Source organism: Dermacentor silvarum, chromosome 2 (assembly GCF_013339745.2).
Source record: "Dermacentor silvarum isolate Dsil-2018 chromosome 2, BIME_Dsil_1.4, whole genome shotgun sequence".
NCBI lineage: Eukaryota > Metazoa > Arthropoda > Arachnida > Ixodida > Ixodidae > Dermacentor > Dermacentor silvarum.
In genome coordinates, this window is record NC_051155.1 from 17,751,769 (window position 1) to 17,774,949 (window position 23,181).

General features: G+C 51.4%; 1 protein-coding gene across 2 annotated transcripts in view; it reads right to left on the bottom strand.

Annotated features, from left to right (window-relative positions):
- Positions 1–173: 173 nt before the first annotated feature.
- The window catches only part of LOC125942923 (uncharacterized), a 56,606-nt gene continuing 33,598 nt past the window's right edge, over positions 174–23,181 (bottom strand). Inside the window, exons 2-3 of one of the 2 annotated variants that reach the window (XM_049661177.1) lie at positions 1,443–1,534; positions 174–667 (exon numbers count right to left, since the gene is read on the bottom strand). In XM_049661177.1, the coding sequence (XP_049517134.1) occupies positions 461–667; positions 1,443–1,534 (299 nt within the window). In that variant the 3' untranslated portion in view covers positions 174–460. Of the gene's footprint in view, positions 668–1,442; positions 1,642–23,181 lie in introns of those variants that run through there. The other variant, XM_049661176.1, reaches the window with a different exon arrangement.

Sequence of the window (23,181 nt, forward strand, 5' to 3'; positions counted from 1 at the left end):
TTTGTGATGTTTTATGTTGCAACTTTTTGTCATCAAAAATTATGTATGCCCACTTCTGCTTAAGGCCTGGTACTCAGGCTAGCACTATGGAATAAATAAATAAATAATAAAAAATCCAAGAGCATACATTCAAAAGGTGTTAAGGTTTCATTCACGGCACTGAACAAAGTTTTCGTTATAAGCTAGGCGTTTAGGTGCCTTGCGCTGTCGCTGTGATCTTCATAGAATTGGTGATGCGTCTATGCCCGTGCTAGGCGCCGCATCACTGGACCCCGGCAAGGGCAAGGTCATTGGCCCCTCTTTTGCCGTTGTAGACTGCGCTTCATCCTCGTTGCCTTCAGGAAGGTCAGGGCTGAAGGTCTCGCTGGTTAGCAGCAGGTGTCTACGATTCCGTCGCAGGAGCCGCCCCTGCTCTGTCGTGACGTCGTAGGACCTGGGGTGTCCGGACGATCTGAGAACTTTAGCTTTGCTTGTCCAGGCCCCTTTTGAACGCAGACGAACCGTGGCCCCTGTTTCGAGCGGCGGCAGCAGTCCTCCGGGGCGATTGGTCTGGGAGCGCTTCATGATGGCGTGGTCCGGTCCAGTCCCCACGTCCGGCAAGGTGTTGCGTAATCTTCTGCCTTGTAATATCTCCGCTGGGCCCTGTCCGCACTCTAGTGGTGTTGTCCTGTAAGCAAGGAGACCAAGCCAGAAGTCTTGCTTTGCATCATGCGTTTTTTTAGAATTCTCTTGATAACCTGAACGCCTTTTTCGGCCAAACGATTCGATTGCGGAAATCCTGCATTAGATGTGACGTGCCGAAAGTCTTATGCCTTTGCAACGGACCTGAAGTCAAGACATGAGAATTGAGGGCCATTATCTGTCTGGACTTCCAATGGTATGCCATACCTAGAAAATATGGCGCTGGTTGCCTGAATAACCGTGCTCGCCGATGTGTCTCGTAGCTCTTGCACCTCTGGAAAATTTGACAGGGCATCGTATACGCTGAGGTACGACCGTCCGCCGTACTCAAAGTTATCGATGCCAACTTTATGCCACGGCTGTTTAGGCACAGGGCGCATCAGCAAAGATTCTTGTGGTTGCATGTATGCATACTTCCTGCAAGTAACACATTTCTGCACGAATGCTGCAATGTCAGCGTTAATGCCAGGCCAGAAGACAATCCGTCTTGCCCTTTCTTTGCATTTGTTGATGCCCATGTGCCCTTGGTGAAGTTTGTCGAAGGTGTCCCTTCTCAAACTACTGGGAATGATTGCTTTGCAGCCTTTCAACAGCACACCTCGTACCTGCGCCAGCTCCGAAGAGAACGGCCTCAGCGGACCCTCAATGGGTAGCCCGTGTTCTAAATTGTTCAGCACCCCTTTCAGGTATGCATCTCGACTCGTTTCTGAGGCCAGCTGTTCCCATGTTTCATTGCTGACGAGGGATGAAACGACACTCACCGCGTGCACTTCCACGTCATCGCTGCTGACGTCACCGGCACGACTTGAGGTGGGAGCCCGTGACAGCATGTCGGCCAGTAGCAGCTGTTTTCCTGGAACGAACCGCATTTCCGTGTCATAGCGCATCATTCTCAAAAAGAATCTTTGCAGCCGGGGCGGCATTTCACCAATTGGTTTCTGAGCGATAGCCAGCAAAGGGTGATGATCAGTCTCTACAATGACTTTTCGGCCATACACAAAGTGGTGAGAGCGTTCGCAGCCATAAACGATAGCCAACGCTTCTTTCTCAATTTGCGAATAGCGCTGCTCGGCTTCAGTTAGCACTCGTGAGGCATACGCAACCGGCTTCCATATCTCATTGTTGCACTGGAGCAGCGCCGCTCCGATTCCATTCTGCGATGCATCGCACGATACTTTTGTCACCTTAGTGGCGTCAAAAACGGAAAGTACGGGCTGCCTGCTGAGGTCGGTGCATAGTTGCTGCCACTCAGTCGCGTGGTTTACAGTCCATTCAAACATTGTGTCTCGCTTCAGGAGGCTTCGCAAGAGCGTTGTACGTTCTGCTAGTGACGGGAGGTACTTGCCGAAATAATTGGCGACTCCTAGCATTCTCTGTACTGCCGATTTCTCCTCCGGCGCGGGTGTCTCCAGCATGCATTTTATCAGCGAGGGGCTTGGTCTGATGCCGTCCTTGCTGATCACATCGCCAAGATACTCTATCTCTTCTACGCTGATGGTGCATTTGGCCTGGTTAAAAGTTAAGCCCGCTTGTTCGGCTGCTTGTAGCGCAGATCTTAGGCGCGCGTCATGTTCTTGCCGAGTTGGGCCCCAGATAAGAACGTCGTCGACGTAGACTCGAACGCCCAGAAGACCATCAAAAATCTCTGTTAAAGTTTTCTGAAACACCTCTGATGCGGATGCTATACCGAATGGTAATCTCAGGAAGCGGTACCGGCCGAACGGCGTTGAGAACGTGCAAGTTTTAGAAGTCTCCTCATCGAGCGGTATTTGATGGAATCCCTAGTTGACATCTAAGCGGGAGAACAGCATCGCGCCAGACAACTCAGCTTCTATGTCCTCACTCCTAGGCATCTCGTAGTGCTCTCGTTTCAGGCATTGATTTAGTTTTCTTGGGTCTATGAAAATGCGTAGCTTCCAGTCTTTTTTACGAGCAATTACAAGTGGACTCACCCAGTCTGTCGGTTCATTGACTTTTGTGATGATGTGGGCCCGTTCCATGCGCTCTAGTTCTTCCTTAAGTGGTTTCTGGAGAGTCAGGGGTACACGTCGAGTTGGTTTGACCACTGGTACGGTTCCCTTGTTGAGGACCATCTTGTAGGCGCGTTTGACGCAACCCGTACCGGTGAAGAGGTGACGGAATTCGTTGACAATTTCTTCCTAGCTTGAACGAGACACTGCGTGTATGCGAGGCATCAGCCCGAGTTGCTCACTTGCGTTTAAGCCCAGGATGGCCTGTCCTTTGTGCACCACGAAGAAGTCGAGTGCAGTGGTGTGGTCGTCCACTGTCACTTCTAGGCGAGTCAGCCCTGCGTGTTTGATTACTCCACCTCCATACGAGCGAAGTACTGCGCGGCTGGGCTTCAGTGCTGGCTTCGGATGCATCCTGCTGAACACTCCAAAAGGCAACAAATTTGCTTGCGATCCCGTGTCAATCTTCAGTGTAACTGCGACGTTTTCGACTTGCACCTGAACCACCCAGTCACGTTGACTAGTCCACCTTCTTACGGACACATTCAGCACTTCAAAGTCGTCTCCATGGTCTTCTACCTCGTCAACTTGCGCTGCGCTTCTGCAACATACGACAAAGTGATTTTTTCGTTGGCACCGTCGGCATGTCTGGCCGTATGCAGGGCAATTTCTTTTAGCGTGCGTGCGTCCGCACTTGAGGCATGTACAGTTGCCTTGACCCTGCCTAGTCTTGCGCACAGTGTTTACTTGATTTTTCTGGTTTTGCCATATTCCTCGGTGAGCCGCCGTTGCCTCCGCTGCCTTGCAAGCTTGCTCTGCCTTATCTAAGGTTAATTTGTTGTCAATGAGCAGCTTTTCGCGGGTTTTATCATCGCTTAGCCCAAAAACGAGTTGATCCCGGATCATGGAATCTGTTGGTGCGCCAAAGTTGCACTCACGTGCCTGCGGTTTCAAATCCCGTAGGAAGTGTTCAAATGGCTCACCGGGGGCTTGACTCATGTTCCGAAAGACGTAGCGCTCATGTACTTCACTGTACTGTGTAGCGCAGTATTCCTCGAACTTCTTCACAATCGTAGCATAGTCTTCCTTGCTCTCGTCCTCTGCAAACGTGAAGGTGTTGAAGACTTCGAGTGCTTCTTCGCCGGCAACACTCAGGAGTAAAGCTGCCTTCGTTTTGCTCGATCGGGGTTTTGCAGGGGGGTCGGATACGGTCAAGAAAATCTCAAGCCTCTGAATGAACAGCTTCCAGTTCTTGTTGGTGTCTCCCGACAGACGCAGCGGGTCTGGTGGCTTGAGGAAGTCCATGGCTGTTCTGTCGTCGCGTTCCTCCGGTGAGGTCGTGGGTTTGGCTAGCCACTTCTGACACCATGTATCGGTTTGGCGAACGCTTCATGCATGACACGGGAGTGTGATGTGAAGAAACTCGTATCTTTATTGTGCGGCCTTTATATGCCGAGCAGAACGAGAAAGGGTGCGTACCCTCGCCGCACAACCATATCTTGAGGGGTCGGGTTTGACACGAGGCGCACGCTGCGCAAGATACGATACAGGAACCACCTTCCTGCCTCCGTCGTGTTCATCGCAGTACCCGAAGCCTTCAAGTCTGCTGTATACGATCAGCTTCATTAATATGCATATTATCTACTCCTCTCTGTAACGCCAAACGGCCCTCAGAGTAAATAAATAAAATGAAATGAAACTGAACAAGTAGCATATTGTTGCTAATGACCCCCCCCCTCCCCCCGATACCACGATAGTGCTCCGATCCGGCTATGTTCCACAGAGCATATTCGCCTCACTCACCTTGCCGTTACCTACATGGGTATTTCACCCGTTCCGCCCATTCTAGACGGTGACTACATCGTATCCCCTAATCCGGATGTTTTTCTCTCGCATAACGTCGAGTTTCCTCACACCCTCATTACCATTACGGACAACACGTCCTGTCTTCCGCTAGTGAACTTTGGACCTTGTGCACAAGTTCTCCCGCGCGGCATATCACTTGCGCAAATCACGCCTGCCCGAGACTACCACATTTCGGCTTTAAGTGCTGACAACTCCTCTTGTGCAACTCTTGAGTTGTGCCTCGTGCCCCTTCAGACTTGAATGCTTTAACGAAAATGATTGCGCCCGACCTTCCGCCCCAGTGTACCCATGAACTACGTTGCCTCCTGGCCTCGTACTGGGATGTTGGATGTTGGAGACCGTCTTCTAGGACAAACATCTGTTGCCAAACATCGCATTAACACCATGGATGTGAGCCCAATCCATCGGCGACCCTACCGCGTCTCTCATACTGAGCGAGACGTCATCCAACACGAAGTTGATAAGGTGATTTCTCGTAACATCATTGAACCTTCTTGCAGTCCATGGGCACCCCCTGTTGTACTAGTTAAGAAAAAGGACAATAGTTGACAATTTTGCGTAGATTATCGGCACCTAAACAAGGTAACCTAGAAGGACGTCTATCCGCTACCACTCATTGCCTCCATGGAGCACAGTATTTTTCGTCCATAGACCTACGCTCTGGGTTCTGGCAAATTGCCGTCGATGACATGGACCATGAGAAAACGGCTTTTATTATTCCTATGGCCTTTATCAGTTCAAAATGATGCCTTTCGGGTTATGTAAAGCCCCGACCACATTTGAACGAATGATGGACGCCCTCGTACATGGTTTAAAGTGGTCCATCTGCCTCTGTTACTTGGACGATGTGATCGTTTTTTCTCCGACTTTTGCGACGCACCTCGAACGCCTATCGACGGTCCTATCTGTTTTTCGTCGGGCGGGGTTACAACTCAATTCATCCAAATGCCACTTCGGTCGTCATGAAATTTCCGTGCTCGGACATCTCGATTCTTCTGGTCTGTGCCCTGATCAAGATAAAATCTGGGCAGTAAAGGACTTTCTCGTGCCAACGTGCGGCCAGGTCGTTCGCAGCTTCTTGGGCCTCTGCTCCTACTTTCGCCGGTTTGTTCGCAGTTTTACGGTCGTTGCACGCCCTCTTACTCAGCTCTTCAAGAAAGACGCTGCCTTCATTTGGGGCCGTGAGCAAGCTGGTGCTTTGACTGAGCTGATCCGGCTGCTTACTTCCCCTCCAATTCTCGCTCACTTTGATGCATCAGCTCCAACAGAAGTCCGTACCGATGCCAGCGGCCACGGTATTGGAGCTATCCTGGCCGAGAAAGAACAAGGACAAGAACGTGTTATTGGTTACGCCAGCCGCCTTCTTTCCTCTGCTGAGCGCAAATATTCTATCACTGAGCGCGAGTGTCTGGCTCTCGTTTGGGCAGTGGGAAAATTCCGCCCCTGTTTGTACGGCCGGCAATTCACAGTCATCACTGACCACCACGCTCTGTGTTGGCTTTCTTCCTTGAAAGATCCTTCTGGGCGCCTTGGCCGCTGGGCTCTGCGCCTTAAAGAATACAACTACCATTTGTATACAAGACCGGCCGGTTACATCAAGGTGCGGACTGCTTGTTGCGCCAACCTGTCTACCCACCTGACGTTTCTATGGCCGGCATTACTGTCACCGTTCTCGTTGAGTGCTTTTCACGATATCGGAGCTCAACAACACCTGGACGACTTCTTAAATGACCTTATTCACCGACTGACTTCAACGACGCCCGACCCTATCCTTCGTATGTTTGAACTTCACGATGGCATATTGTACCGCTCCAACATACACCCTGACGGCCCTGATCGACTCTTAGTTGTCCCTACGCATCTGCGCCGGACTGTTCTCGTGCAGCTTCATAATGTGCCGACTGCCGGTCACCTTGGCGTTTCACGGACTTGTGACCGCGTTCGTCGGCGCTTCTTTTGGCCTGGTCTTCACCGTGACGTCTGCCGTTATATCACTGCGTGTGACCTAAGTCAACGACGAAAAAAGCCGACCAAACTCCCTGTTGGCCGCCTTCAGTCACTTGACGTACGATCCGAACCATTCTTCCGTGTAGGCATTGATCTTTTAGACCCTTTTCCTACGGCTGTTTAGGGAAATAATTGGACTGCTATAGTAACATACTACGCCACCCGATGCGCAATCACACGGCCTCTTCCGACATGCTGTGCAACCGATGTCGCCGATTTCCTACTAGAAAACGTTATCCTTCACCACGGTGCCCCTCGACAGCTCCTCACCGACCGAGGCCGCTACTTTCTTTCTAAAGTTGTTAATGACATTCTACACTCGTGCGCGACTAAACGCAAACTTACTACTGCTTACCATCCAGACACAAATGGTCTAACCGAGCGTCTCAACCAAACCTACACTGACATTCTGCCCATGTATGTCGCTGACCATCGCGACTGGGACGTTGCATTAGCGTTCGTAACTTCTGCCCATAATTCGTCTCGCCACGATAACGCAGGCTTCTCTCCATTCTACCTCTTGTTTGGCCGCGACTCTAACGCTACCTTTCGACAACCTTCTACCTAATAGCCTGAATTTCGCATCAGTATACGCCCTCGAAGCCATACTCAAGGCACAAAAGGCACGCCAGATTGCCCGACGTCGACTGGTGGACTCGCAGGAAAATCAGCGGCGCTTATATGACACCCGCCATCGTGACGCCCACTACACACCGGGCGCCCTGGTTCTCCTTTGGTCACCGTTGCGACGCGTCGGCCTCTCGGAGAAGTTGCTTTCACGCTACTCTGGCCCTTACCGCGTCTTGTGTCAAGTAACCGACGTTAATTACGAAATCGCCCCTCTTGACTCCACCGTGGCTCAATCTCGTGCCGACGTAGTCCGCGTCGCGCGTCTTAAGCCGTATCATTCGACCGCCTCCTAGCCAACACCGGGTCGGTGCTTCAGCCGCTGGTGGTCATGTGACAGACCGACGAAGAAGATGTTTTGAGATCACCTGAAGAAGACGACGTTCTGCACTTCGCGAGCTAACTATGATCTTGTCAGCCAGTGCTATTCTTGTAAGGACAGTGTAAATATATTTGCTACTTCTTTTCCCGGTAATATTTACACTAATTCTATTTTATTGCGATAGCAATTATATGGACACTCTAAAGCAGATTTCTGCCTTCGGCGTCGCCGTCGCCGTCGCCGTGAGGTTCCGTATGACGTCAATGTAGATGAAATCGTCGCCGCGCGCCGCCGAACGCTGCATGTGCGAGTGAAAGGGCGCGAGGGGCGCGCGCTTTCACGGGGAGTGAACGCACGGCGGAGAACAAACGTGCGTTCTGCGCCGTGCTCTCTTAAGGGCTGCAGAAGTAGGCGTCTCTTTCCTCCTTTACAATCACCATATATGTAGAGCAAACGCACCTTCTTCCGACGCGCGAGAGGCCGTGGGGGAGGGGTAGGGAAGGGAGGCGACGTTTAGCTGCGGCACCAAGTGCCTATTTATATCAGAGGCTCCGGCAACAGTCACCAACGCCGCACGCATTTTGAGCGAACGCGTGCAAAACGCCGACGGCGTCGACAACAGTTCTGCGTGTTGCCGGTGCTGCTGCATGTCCAAGTTTATACAGCTGATAAAGATAATATCATTACTCTGTATAGCTCTCTACAAATTTGCTATCGCAATTGATGCTTTGCCTTTTAGGGAAACTGCGACAACATTTTTTTAATTAATTATTTTACGGCACATATTTCGAGCTACGAATTGCTTGACGGCTCATATCTTGAAACTGGTACCAACCTCAGAATTTGTTCTAAGTCGATATCTCTTGCAACAAACTCACTAGCCACAATTCGTAGATTGAAATATGCGCCGTTAAGTACTTGGTTAAAATATTATGAGTCTAACCGCGGTAATTAAAGATTTCTTGTACGAGTAATGACCGCCTCATCGAGATTTTTAACTCAAGGGTTAGAATTGTGTTATTTGTCATATGCATTTTTACAAACAATAACGCAGCTAAAAAAATGCCCTGTATGTTACACGCCTTCTTAACACTGTTATTTATGCTAAGCACTAAGAACGGAATGTAGCATCTAGATTGTACCGCATTTTAGGCGCGATCGCCGACTTCTCCATTGACTTGGCTTCACTAGTTTTGCTTTCGAGGAAGAGCCGGCGAAGTATCATAGCACAAACATAGTTCTGTCTGCTCGACGCGGCAATGATTTAGCACGGCGTCTTGCTGGTGAGGTCCATATAATCAAACAGCGGGATGTAAGGGGTCCGAAATTTCAGTTGTTGTTATGTCGGCCGTCTCGGGGCGAGTGGCGGTGGCACCAAGCCGTCCGGTCTGCATATACTATGTATTAAAATTCTACCACATTTAATTTGTGTTGAGAAGAGGTTTATGGTGGTGTCCGTCAAGGACGCTACGAGTACAAGGAACGGCGAGGCAGCGTGGGCACCGTCTCCAAAGACACCAGCGACAAGCAGCGCGAGCAGAGTGGGCCGAGCGTTGGCGATGCCGCTGGACGGAAGCGCGCCCCCGCAGAAAAAGAGCCATCCTGGCGACCTAGGAGGTTGGAGGCAGAGGGTCAAGGTAGAACTTGAGACGCGCCACGTGGACGAGGTCACATCCACGCCGGCGCATGTCGTCAGATAGAGAAAGTGGCTTGATGAGAAAATTCACCGGGGACGTTCGCTCCAAAACACGGTAAGGCCCTTCGTACTTCGGGATGAGTTTCCAGACAGCAATAACATTTATTAGCACCGAACTATTATTAGCAGGAACCCATGTCCGGGCCTCCTGGTAGGCTCATGCCTCCTGGGCAGGCACGTTCTTGACGCGCTGCACCAGAAGCGGCCACCAAAGTTTTTGAAATCTTCGTGGGGTAGTGGCCCACTCCTCCCAGCTGCCAGGACGCTGGTTGTGTGGTAATTTGGAAAGTATGGTGTTTTTGCACATGGCGATTGCAGGGCACTCCCACAAGATGTGTTTATTTGATGGATAGGCTCCGCACTGTTTACAAGTGGAGAAGCCTGGGTCCCTGTTAATATAATGCGTATAGTGTGGTGTGAGCAATGTGTGTATTTGTGCTTTTCGTATGATTGAGGCGTCCTCTCTCGAATGCGTGTAGGATGGTGTGTTGATAATTGTCGATGCTTTCCTGCGAGACTTCAAAATATGTGCCATTTCTTTCCCCTGCATCTTCTGCTCTTTTCCGGGGTTGTAAGTATCTTCAACAGGCCAAAGGATAGGAGGTTCCCGATTTTCTGCGCGGGCGAGCTGGTGTGCTCTTACATTTCCTCGCAATCCTTGATGGTCTGGAACCCATTGTATACGTACGCGTAGATGGGGGTGAGCATGCATGTACACGTGGAGCTTTGTGCGTATGTGGTAAGGGAGGTCATCATTTTGAATGTCTCTGCAAGCGCCTTGACTGACTGTTCGGATTGTGATCGTGTTAGATGTATGTGTCATTTCCGTTATGGCAAGCATTACTGCCAGTAATTCCGCGTCGTGAGGCATTGGGAGTCCCAAGTAATTTTTCACAATCATCGAGTCGTGGCCCACGACCACTGCTTTCGAGGAAAGCCGAGTAGTTTGGCAAGGAACAGCCAGCCATACAAGAGACCCTGGGGCACACGTGGGATTTGGAAGTGAGTCGGCGCGGTCTTCCTTCTGGCGCTGTTGTTCTTGTGATGTAAAGGTGCGCGCGAGCTGGCGGCACTCTTCGGCCTGTCGGGCAGCTTCGTACACAGGTGGGCACTCGGAAGCGTCAGGATGGTATGGAAGGAGAGTGTCGATGGTATGCAAAGAATCCCGTCCATATAGGAGGAAGAAAGGTGAAATTCCGTAGTATCTTGTATCGCGGTGTTGTATGCGAACGTTACAAAAGGAAGTACGCGGTCCCAGTTACTATGATCAGATGCCACGTACATCGCGAGCATATCAGCGAGAGTGCGGCAGTGTTGCCAGGTTGGACGAGGGGGCGTAGCCCAAAGTTGGAGAAATTGTCGCCCAAATGTAGCCAAACAGAAAAAGAGAGCGAAACGTTTCGTAGCCAAATATAGCCATTTTTTGCAGTTTTATTTTTACATAAATTTTCACATTCAACAACGCAATCCTTTTTTGTACAACCCGTGGTAATCAAATGTCCTTGCCGCTGTGACGGTCTACATCACGCTTGCAGCGAATCGCTGCAGAAGGCGAAATCATAGTGCTTTTATGATAGTACTAAGTTATTATTCCTAGTTATATACAGTATTACTAACTAGGAACTCTGCCTTTTAGCTGACGTGAACGCAAAATAATGTTCAGCATTATTGAGCTCTCACATACGACATCCGCCTACGGCGTAGAAAAACTTCAGCTGTCCAGAGATCTGCGACGGTGACGCGCCCACGGCTTCTTTTTTATGAGCTAAAACCAGTGTATGCGCTGTGATATCTCGCGTTATTCGTCTCATCGTCCTATCTTGTTTTCTCGTTAATTAGATTGGCCCGGGTTACCTGGGACACACTCTATGCAGTTTCGATTTACATCAACCTGCCCGCCGTCTTAGGTCTCCAGCACACCAAGAACAAGCGTTAAAAAGAAGTGAGAGACAACAGATGCCACTCGCTGACTCAATCGGTGTAAGCGAAACTTTAAACGGTTGCTGCGCAAAACGGCACACAAGTATAAGAAGCGCGCAGTCGTTTGCGGCGACGACCACGTTCTGAACGTAACTCGCTCGAAATGGCAAAAAGCAAAGGCAAACGACAAATTGATAACAGTGGTAATCCTGTGAAAACCGGTTACTGTCAAAAAGCAAACCATGTTGATATATACTATTAATAATAATTACTGGAGTTTTACGTGCCAAAACCACGATATAATTGGGAGGCATGAAGCAGTGGGCGAGTCCGGATTAATTTTGACCACCTGGTGTTCTTTGTTGTGCACGTAAATCTAAGTCCACGGGTGTTTCATCCTTTAGCCTCGATCGAAATGCAGCCGCCGTGGCCGGGGCTTCAACCCCCATCCTCGAGCCAGCAGCGCGACACCTCACCTGCTAAGCTAACACGCTGGGTGATGTTCATGTGACGTGGCGCACTGATGGCATCGCGGCAAACTTGTTTCGATATTAGCACAATAAGTACCTGCATCTGTCACGTTACAGACAAACCATGTATAAGTAAACGCACCAGGACCTACTTTGGGCTCGGGTCTTGCTCCCATTGCTTTTTATACTTTATTGCATACTTGGCCCACTTTCGCATGGTTCGATTCTCCTCTCCGATGAGGATTCGGTCTTAAGTCTCACCTATGGAAATGAACCTCCAATGTAAGCGCAAACAAAAACTCATCTCGCAGGCAGTAAAGCTTACCGTGAGAAACATGAAGCAGGTCGAAAGCTGTGTCCGGAGCGATAGTTCACCAAGAAGCCATGGCCGTGAACACACTGGAGCGTGTCACCTACCCGTGCTTCTTTCATGTCGGCGCCACGATCGCCCGACCGATTTTTTTTCGCTCTCCGAGCATAGCGATGTTGGTACAGTGTACTGTGAAAAACCCTCTGCTCCCAGGCTCATCCCGATGCCCGGGGATCGGGTGTCTCACGGTGCAGCGCGATGTAAGCTTTAGTACATCACAGATCAAAGCCACCGGCTCGGGCAACGGCGCAGAGAATGGAGGGAGAGAGGGGGCGGAGGGCATTTTGCGCACGCACACACGCACAGGCGCGCCGCCTGCTCAATGAGCTAAGACATAGCCTTCGAGATATGTTTCTACTCGATCAGAGCCCCTCTGGAGCGTTAATTAGGGCGTCCCTTATAGCCCAAACAAAGCCAAGTCGCAGATTTTCAGTAGCCCAAATATAGCCACAAAACCAATTTGTCGAAGTCGACGCCAAAATTTTTTTTCTGTCGCCCAATTTGGCTATATTAGCCAAACCTGGCAACACTGGAGTGCGGTTAAACCGTTCTGTGCCCTTTAGTTTGCGGATGGTATGCCATGCTCGTTCGATGAGTAATGTGACATTCCGAAAGCAGAGCTTTAACGACTTCGGAGAGGAAGGCGCGACCTCTGTCACTGAGGAGTTCTCGAGGTGCACCATGTGGAAGGATGAAGTGATGTAGGACGAAAGAGTCTATATCCCGCGCAGTAGCAGTCGGTAGAGCAGCAGTTTCGGCGTAGCGTGTCAAATGGTCCACAGCAACTATGATCCACCGATTGCCATCCTGTGTCATGAGAAGTGGGCTGAAGAGGTCAATGCCGACGCGGTCAATGCGGTTTGGCAGGGCACGGAAGCGGCTGCAAGGCGCCAGACGCGCGTACAGGTGCTAATTAGCGACGGTGACAGTCAGGGCAGCACTTAACAAATTTTCGTAAGAAAGTGGACATTCCCAGCCAGTAGTGGCGATGGCGAAAATGTTCGTAAGTCTTAAATAACCCGGCGTGGCCACATTGCAGATCGTCGTGAAAAGAGGCGCAGATTTGGCATCTTAAGCTGCGGGGAATTACCAGTAGCCATCTACGGCCTTCAGGAGCGTAGTTACGTCGGTGAAGCAGCTGATCACGAATGGCAAAATGAACAGCTTGGCGTCGGAAGGATCAGGATACAGAGGTGGTCGATGATCCAGAGAAATAGGGGAAAAGAGAAACGATCCACGGGTCACGGCGTTGTTCGGAGCCAATCGAGTCAAAGTTAAGAGATGACAGGGGATGTGCGCAAGTGGTTCCGCAGGCCGAGTCTGGAGGTAGAGGTGAACGGGACAGGGCCTCTACGGCAGTGAGCTTGCGTCCGCAGTGGTAGACGACGCGAATATCGTACTCCTGGATTCGGAGTGCCCAGCGTGCTAAGCGGCCAGATGGATCTTTCAACGAGGCAAGCCAACAAAGCGCATGGTGATCCATGACTAGGTCAAATGGGTGGCCGTATAAGTATGGGCGGAACTTGCCAAGCGCCCATACTAGATCCAAACACTCCTTTTTAGTGAAGCTGTGATTGGCCTCTGCTTCTGTCAGCGTACGACTCGCATAGGCGACCACGTATTCGGAGTAGCCGGGCTTTCGTTGTGCGAGGACGGCGCCAAGACCAACCCCGCTGGCGTCTGTATGTACTTCAGTTGAAGCTGTCGGGTCGAAATGGCAAAGAATAAGTGGAGAGGTAAGAAGACGACGCAGTGTGGCAAACGCGACGTCGAATGCAGGGGACCAGGAGGAGAGGTCCGCGCCACCGCGTAGGAGCTGGGTCAAGGGCAACATGATCGATGCGAAATTCCGTACAAAGCGCAGAAAATATGAGCACAGGCCCCTAAAACTGCGAAGTTCTTTGACGTTAGCAGCCTTCTGGAACTCAGCGACTGCACGAAGTTTCGCAGGGGCCGGTAGAATGCCGTGCTTGGACATGGTGTGGCCTAAAATGGTCAGCTCCCGCGCGGCGAAGCGGCACTTTTTAAGGTTGAGTTCCAGGCCAGCGTTGGTGAGACACGTTAAGACATGGCTAAGGTGAAGTAGGTGGGTCGGAAATTCGGGCGAGAAAACCACGACATTGTCGAGGTATCAACGACAGATACACCACTTGAGGCCACAGCAGCGTATTGTCCATGAGTCGTTCAAACGTTGCAGGTCCAAAAGGCATCACATTAAATTCGTATAGGCCGTCAGGTGTAATAAATACCCTTTTCTGGCGATCGGCTTCAGCCATGGGAACCTGCCAGTAGCCACGACGCAAATCTAGGGACGAAAAGAATTCTGTGCCCTGAAGGCTGCCAAAGGTGACGTCGATGCGCGGCAAATGGTAGACGTCCTTGCGCGTGACCTTATTTAATCGACGGTATTCAGCTAAAAAGCAAATAGACCCGTCCTTCTTGCGAACGAGAACGACAGGAGATGCCCAGGGACTCTGAGATGGTTGGATAACGCCACGGCGTAGCATATCATCGACTTGGTCGTTGATGACGCGACGCTCGTCGGCGGAGACGCGGTACGGTCGTTGACGCAACGGCTGGTGCAAGCCGGTGTAAATGTATTGCTGCACTTCCGACGTTCGGCCCAATTGCGGCTGAGACACATCGAAGGAATCTCTGAATTTGCGTAGAAGCTGAAGAAGCTCGGAGCGTTCGGCAGTATTGTGACTCGGGGTCCGGGACGAGAGACTGAGTCTTGAAGCAGGCGAAGATGAGACGAAAGCTTTATACAATATGTACAAATATGTACAGATAGAGCAGGAATGGCAGGTAATAGCTGGTAATAGCTGCCCTTAGCTGGTGATAGCTGGTCAAAGCAGTAAGAGCGCACCAGACCGACGGGGCGGCCGGTGGTGACTCTCTGGCTTAACAATGGGCCGGTTCCAACTTAAATCCCCTTGGCGGCGGCTCCTCGTCGACAGGAGGAAGAGGGGACGGTTGCTGACGTCACTCGCGTCGCATTGTGTCGTCGCGTCCCCCTGGCGACTCGTCGACAGGACCCCGAGGGACGGGTGGCGATGATGGCCGGGGCTGCTTGCACGTCGGCAGGACACAGACGGGGCAGTTGCCGAGGTCCCCCCGCGCCGTATTCTGTCGTCGCATCCCCTTGGCGACTCGTTGACAGGATCCAGACGGGGCGGTTGCTGAGGCACCCGCGTCGCATTGTGTCGCCGCGTCCCGTTGGCGACTAGTCGGCAGGACCGAGAGGGACGGGTGGCGATGAAGGCAGGTGCTATGGCACAACAGCACCCCCGCCGCCAGACAATGCATCCAGAGGTCGAGCTGTCCGACGCAGCTCGGAAGATTGGATGCGCCGGTTGAGCGACGTCTAGGATGGTTTGGAGGTATCGGCTCTGCCGCTTTTCCCGCCGGTGGTCTTTTATGCTGCTCGGTCCTGATAATGTCCACTGGAACGACCGAGAATTAACAACGCCAAACCACTCCGGCCAAAGCAAGCACCCTCCGAATGCTCTTCAAACCGCCAGACCAAAATCATCGAACAAAGCATTTTCCGAGATCTGGCTACGCTAAACAAAAACAAAACAAAACAACAACAAAAAAATTCCCGAACAACACGAGACACGTATCGGAGAGTGAATTCGAAATACGGACCTTTTCTTTTTTTTATCTTTAATTGTCAATGCGTGAGGGTTATGATCAAATCAGAATTGCTTTGTAAGCGATTCTTAACCGTAATGCAAGCAGGTTGGCAAATAACAAGGTTGCCGAAGATGACTTAATTTTGCCCCCGAAAGCCGTGACGCAAAGGCTGAGCGCCGCTAATCTTTGCGCCTGGGCGCCACCTTGCAAAAGTACGGAATTAAACCCGACAACTGTCACCGCATAAAGAAATAGCCCCCCCCCCCCCTTAGTGCTGTATAAATGCGCTCGGCAAAACGAGCACCACATTTTTAAAGCACAGAAGCGGTCCTAACAAAAAAAAAAACAAAAAAAAAATACTAAAACTCGCACGAACGACATGAAAGCAAAGGTGAGTCAAAATTCTGAACTGACACTTAGAACTAACGCGTACAATACAAAAACAAGTCATAATCTAAATTAAGCATTTAGGCTTTGCCTAGCCTAGAAATACGTAAAAATACCAAACAAATGAAAACACTGACGCTTTCTCTACTCGAGAATTCAGGAATCAGGCCTCAGTAAATTAATGATTAACAAACTAAAAAAATGTCGGTGTGTCGCGAACAAAAGGGACCAGAGCATAAAATGTGCTCTTGGCATATCCACCCTTTCCTACGCTCAACACGCGGCTCAACTTTATCCCAAGAAAACACAGAAAATAAAATGATTACTAAAAGGACAATTAATAGAATGGGCTTTCAAACTACAATGGCACGTTTACAATCACTTGGTGCTCACAACCACACCCTTTCAGACGCTCTCGAGCGGGTCGCCCATTCTCGGGTGCACGCGTTGTCCCCTCGCGACACCAGAACAAGGCTGATTTGCCCGTAGCCGTGACTTTCAAACTGCTGCCTCTAAACACTCGGGGAGCGGCGCATCCACGGACCCACGTGCGCGCGGTCCCTTTGTCCGCTAAGCCGTCGCCTTTCCTTCCCCCAGGAAGGGAGAGGCCATTGAAGCAGACTTTCGAGCATATCACTGAGAACCGGCGGCATTTGCGGCGTCTGAATTTCCGCGAAATCCTTTCTTTACAAACGCGCGTCACGCCTATTACAGATCTGAGCAGCCGCCTAACTTTCGGATTTAGCCTATTCCGCTTTTTCTCAACGTGTTGCCGGTTGGCGCGCTTGACCTGGCTCGTATCGCCGCCCGAGTTCGACTTTCTCGGCTTGCGCCTTCGTCGTTTGCCCTCGGCGCGGCTCGCAAAGCTTGCGGTCTCGGCACTCGTACTCGCAGGTGCCCTGCCTTCTCGTCGCAACGACATAGCTCCGGGCGGCAAAACCAAGCTAGCCTCGTGGTCGTCGTTAGATGTCTGTACCTTTAACACAACATAACTGCATCCGACGCCATCTGAGCTAGCCGGTTCGCCCTGCGGTCTCTCATCGACAGGCTTCACCTTGTCGCTACTATCTAAATCAAAAGAGCCACTGTCGGCCACTTTTCCCAAAGCGGCCTCTCTAGACGGCGAAATAACATCGTGTTGGCGCTCGTCGCATAGCGTGTGCACCAATGGCATCACATCATTTGCTGCGCCTCCTGAGCTTGTAGCCATCATAATAGGCGGCCTGTCCTCGACAAGCTCGGCCTTGTCGCTATAGCCTTGGCCTTCGCAGTCGGCCTGACTTATAGCTTCAAAATGCCTCAACAGAGCCATCTTTGCCTCATCGTAGTCCCGCCTCTCCTCATCAAGCAGGCGTTCCAGAACACACGAGAGTCTACGAGGAAGCAACAGGATCAACCGCTCGGACCAGAGGTGCCGGTTGACACCTTCTTTCTCGCAAACCTTTTCAAAGTCCGCAAGAAAAGTAACAATGCTATCGCCCGCCTTGAAACTACAAAGATGGCATCGCGCTGTGCGCCATATCCATGTTTGATTCTGTCGACGGCTCTCTCGTCTTGCCCTTTCCTCGGGACTTACGTGCTCTTTCGCTTCAAGCTCGCGCCTCTCACGTCGCTCGCCTTCCTTTGCCTCCAGCTTTCGCTCAACAATCATCTCCCAAGCCTCTTCGGCTTCCTCGGTCGTCACGTCCTCCGCTCGCATCACGTCGAGAATCGCTTTCCTTGCTTTTTCGGAGCCGGCGGAAATGCCCAACTCCTCGCAAATTTGAATGACGTCCTGAACTTGGAATTCCTCCATCGCGATCTCGTGTTGCTTGCCCACAAAATTTACCCTTACCTTAAACTAGAATCGACTGTTTAAGGAAGGTAAATTCGTAATACATAGCCTACCAACAAACAAAGCACTCTACTAACATCTGCCTGTGCTAGAGAGGTCTGGCGACATGAAAAGCAAACATCGGGCACTCACCCAGCCAAAGTGGTTGACGCCGGTCGATCTGGTAGCTGCCATCGAGCGGTGTAGCAGGCGTCTTCGGTCCTCGTATCTCGCAGCTTGCCATCCGCTGTTCAGATACTGGTTCGCCAATCCCATAGCTGCCATCCACTATTGTGAATCGGGGTCCGGGACGAGAGACTGAGTCTTGAAGCAGGCGAAGATGAGACGAAAGCTTTATACAATATGTACAAATATGTACAGATAGAGCAGGAATAGCAGGTAATAGCTGGTAATAGCTGCCCTTAGCTGGTGATAGCTGGTCAAAGCAGTAAGAGCGCACCAGACCGACGGGGCGGCCGGTGGCGACTCTCTGGCTTAACAATGGGCCGGTTCCTCCTTAAATCACCTTGGCGGCGGCTCCTCGTTGACAGGAGGAAGAGGGGACGGTTGCTGACGTCACTCGCGTCGCATTGTGTCGTCGCGTCCCCCTGGCGACTCGTCGACAGGACCCCGAGGGACGGGTGGCGATGATGGCCGGGGCTGCTTGCACGTCGGCAGGACACAGACGGGGCAGTTGCCGAGGTCCCCCCGCGCCGTATTCTGTCGTCGCATCCCCTTGGCGACTCGTTGACAGGATCCAGACGGGGCGGTTGCTGAGGCACCCGCGTCGCATTGTGTCGCCGCGTCCCGTTGGCGACTAGTCGGCAGGACCGAGAGGGACGGGTGGCGATGAAGGCAGGTGCTATGGCACAACAGCAGGGGTTACTGTAGTGGCGATGGAACTGGAAAACATGTCACTGGACGACTCTTCAAGCGTTGAAAGGGCGAGGAGTTCATTCCAGTCAAGATGGAAAGATTTGTCTGGCACAGTAACAAAGAACGAAGAGTCAAGCTGTTACACGCGGCCGAGACATTCGCCGAAAAGCAACGTAACCGACGCAGAAAGAGGACTGTACACAAAAATATTGCTGATGCCGGCGGCGATGTCAAGCGTTGCAAAAGGCAGTGGAACGCCTTTGCGACTCATAAAGATGTCAGATGGTCTAAAGAAGACATTAGCATCGATGACGGCATTGCAGCCGACTAGGGGAAGGCCAAAGAGCCAGGCGGAATGTCGGTGTCCTCACACACGACCAGTTTAGGCGACTGACAAAGAGCGTCGTGGGATGGTGCGTCACACAGCGGCGAAAATTCAACTTCAGCTCGTGCACAGTCGATGACGGCATGATGACGGGACAAAAACTCCCAGCCAAGGATGACGTCACGGGAGTAGGCAGGAAGAACAAGAAACTCAACGATGTAAAAAACGCCTTGTAAAAGCACACGGCCCGTACAGGCTGCGACAGGTATAACGTGCTGCGCGATTGCCGTGTGAAGCGACAGTCCAGAGAGTGGCGTGGTCAACTTGCGCAGCGAACAGTAGAGTTTGGCAGCTATAACAGGAACGGCGGGCCAGTGTCCACAAGCGCAAAAGTATTATTACCGTCGACAGATATTGCGACCTTCTTAGCAGGAGAAGAGCGAGGCCTTGGGCAGTTCGAAGATGTCGCAGTTCTTGCCCCGTGAACTGCGGCGCTTAGTTTTCCTGGTCGGAGGGTGCGGCTCGGCGCCGCATAGGGTAGAGTGAGCGTCGACGAGGAGATGGGGAGCGGCGCGATGGAAATTCAGGGAAGTCAGAAGAAACATACCGCTTGGAGGGACCCGGCGCTAATTGGCGCATAGGCGGACTGCCATACTGGAACGGCCGGGCAGCGTCGTCGGAAGTTTGAACGCGATGGCGGCAATAACGAGTCATATGTCCTGGCTTGCAGCAGGCGTAATAAACGGGACGATTGTCAGGCGTCCGCCATGGGTTGCTGACTCTCGGCCCGGCCCAAGAAGCAGTAGGAGCGGCGGGTGATGCAGACTGTGGCAGGATCGAAAAAGGCGGCTGGGGACGTCGACGCACTACCTGTGCATAGGTATGAGGCGCGGCAACAGGCTGCACTGCCTGCGCATAGGGAAAAAGCGTGGCCACAGGTGGCTCGTGGTGAGCGATGGGAGCAGCTTGAGCGACCTCTTCGGCAATGACAGTGCGGAGCGTTGGAGGCAGACGACAGGACGGCTTCTGAGTGAAGGGGACCAAGGAAAGTTGATGGCAACCTCCTCGCGCAAGAAGTCTTGAATCTGTTGAAGCAGTGGAGAGTGGTCGGAAACAGCAACGAGACTCGATAGCGAGTCGGCGGTCGACAGAGGCTACTGTTGAGACTCGGATAGCGTTTAGGCCGGTGATCCTTCAGCCAAAGGGATGAGTACGTCCGGGAGTAAGAGCGACAGAAAAAAAGGTTTATTTTACATATTGACAGTGGCTCCTAATATGGAAGCCCACTCCAAGGGGGAGCACTTTAAGAGTCTGAGCTCACTACATGTCTGAGCACACATCAGAACACGTCAAGACAACCCCCTGCACGCAAGGTGTCTGCTTATAAAACATTCGTCTTCCCTAGTTGACCAGATGACCATCAGATGACCTTGATGCGGCAAATCAGAGGGGTCGTATTGTTCACTGAACTCCGCCTCTAATGATGCATTTTCTAAGCATGGGCGAGGCAATCCGGAAACAGGGGGTTCACACTCCTTCCACGAAAGTCGGAGGCTTAGTTTTTTGCCCTCCGACGATCATCTTGCCAGGGACGGGAGAATGGCCTTCGCGCTAATCCCTGCTTCTAACGAAGCGTGGCGGTTGTGGTCGGTCGCTTTTAATATAGCTTATTTGTTTATCGTGCCACTGCCGGTGTCGGGCCGCGTCGCCAGGTAGGCGGCCGCTGATGAAGGGGGTGCCATTGGGGGAAGCACCCAAAGAATGGGCACTGCCGAGTTGGGGCGCTTGTTTGCGCGTCTCGTCGGTGTCGGGCACTGTCGCCGTCTGGGCGACGCTGATGAAAGGGCCTGCCTCGATGGGAAACAATCAAAGAATGCGCCCGGCCGATTCGGGACGCTACAGACTCCTCCCCTGCCGGAAGATCCGACCTGAGGGTGACCAGCTGTCAGGCTGCCCAAAGCGTCAGTGGTCAGTCGTGAACTCAGGGTTCCTTCTTGAAATGATGGCCGATGACACAATCGAGCATGAGGTCCCACCATTAACCTCGTTGTAGCCTTCTCCCTGGTAATACACAAGCACACACAAGAACCACGGGGCACAGGAAAGAGCCTGGCTCGCACCGAGAGTCATCTGGTCTAGCGAACAAATCAACGCACCTGCCCTTATCTAATAATACCGCCAAAGCAGCCATCAAATCACGAAACCTTCGCTGAAGCCCACAATTTTGAAATTAGATCAGGATGGTGCAACGTTCTCGCAATATCCGACATGGAAGAGTCATTCCCAGTGACCAAGTGCCGCACGGTGTGCAAGCGCCCGAAATCCATATAAATCCACCAGGCCTCGCTTGTCCCAATAATTCGGACCCCAAAATTTTGTGCCGCCAAAGCGAGCTCTCATGAACCTCTGAGTTCACCAAAACCAGATCGTCGTGGTGCAGGGAGCAAAGGTACGCTATACTCTAAAATAGATACTAAAATAAGATACTCTAAAATGCTCTATATCAATTATAAATGAAATATCATACACAGCACAAACGCGATGAACAGTTTTACATCCGCTAGTATCGAACGTGTTATAGTGTCATTGAGAGCTACATTTGCATCATCGATGTACTGTCAGAGTCGCTTTAGCTTTGCGGAAAACTTACAAAAAAGAAGCCTATTTGTCTAAAAAGGAACAACACGTCGAAAAAAAGTTTCGAAAATTTAAACGCGCGCGAACCATCTCTTTCAAAATATCGATGAGCTTCTCAAGCAAACAAATTTAAACACAGCTCGAAACGGGCATATCGATAAGATCTCTAGTCTCGGAGATCTTAAAACAATTAACCAAACACAAAAAATAAAGAAAGAAACAAACAAAGTGATGTTTTCACAAACCCTGTATCGCCGCTTTTTGTTCCGAATAGCCTACGGCGGCGACCTAATTTTAATCCGTACTCAGGGTGGGCGCGGTCTGAAACTTGTCTTGTCAACGAGGGAATACAAAGGGCACGTAGGTTATTCTCCTCGCTGCCCACCCCCGACACTGTACAAGCAGACACCATGCCTTCTGGACATCGGACTGCGATTTTACTGCAGCGTATGGCCAATTCGCGTCGGCTTACCGACTCGCTGTCCTGTGTCACGCCTAGCATGCCTCGAAAAGAACCCAAAGAAGGGGAACATAATTGCCCACTCCGCGCCACCTTCGCTTTTGTCCACTTGCGCGCCGATCGGGCCTTTGTTTTCATTCTCGTCCTGCAGTTCGGACGCGCCCTGTCTGGAAACATTCCAAGGAACGAACGCGCCGTTCGAGCTCTTTGACTGCGCTCCCCACTGGGTTTAGCGCCTTTGTTCGCCCGCGTTGCCCTGTCTGCCGCATTCCCGACTTTGCGACGCCGTTTCATCCTAGCACGTTTACTAGTGGTCATTTTCAAGCCTTCCGCTTGAATATCGTGCTGACCGGCACTTATTCGCAATGCACACAGACGGTCGCGCCGCGTAGCGGCCAGCGAGAGCAATATCTCAAAGAGTATCGGCGCAGTGTTACCGTGTGGCTATGCTTGTGCAGACGCGTTTCTGATTTGTTAACAGCTGCTATCTACGCACGCCATGGGTAAACAAATTAAAAGCAACAGAATGTGTTGCGTGCCTCAGTGCACCAACCGAGCGGCGAAGGATGCGATAAGCCTTCATTCGTTTCCGCTGGACGCGCGCCTTAAAAAGACCTGGGTGGTGAAGCTCCGGATCGGCAAGCCTGTGACGCCGCCAATGAAGGTTTGCAGCGCACACTTCGTCACCGCAGACTTCTTCTGGAGCAGCATCGGTAAGTAAAATGCAAATTGTTGACATCGTTTACGAAAGCAAACATTACGCTTCTACGATGTTGTGTGGTTGTAGCTTACGCGAACGTGCCGTTCACTGCGGAACGAAAAGCTAACAAGTTCGCGCTTATGCGATAGGACGTCCGAACGCTCCCTCAGCAGTTGATTATTTTTAGAGCCGTTAAGCAGCTGGTGTCTGGTTTTCGAGCGCCAGCAGAAAATGAACGGCGCTTTAATTACGAGGCGGTCGATTGTTTTGACAGGCCATAATGCGCGATGCTGTGTACAGTACGTTCGCACGCCTGTGCTTTGAAGTATTTTTCCTGTCTTAATTTCTAGTGCGGTAGTTTTATGACAGGATTTAAACATTATATATATAATCTGTTGTGCTTGAATAACTATGC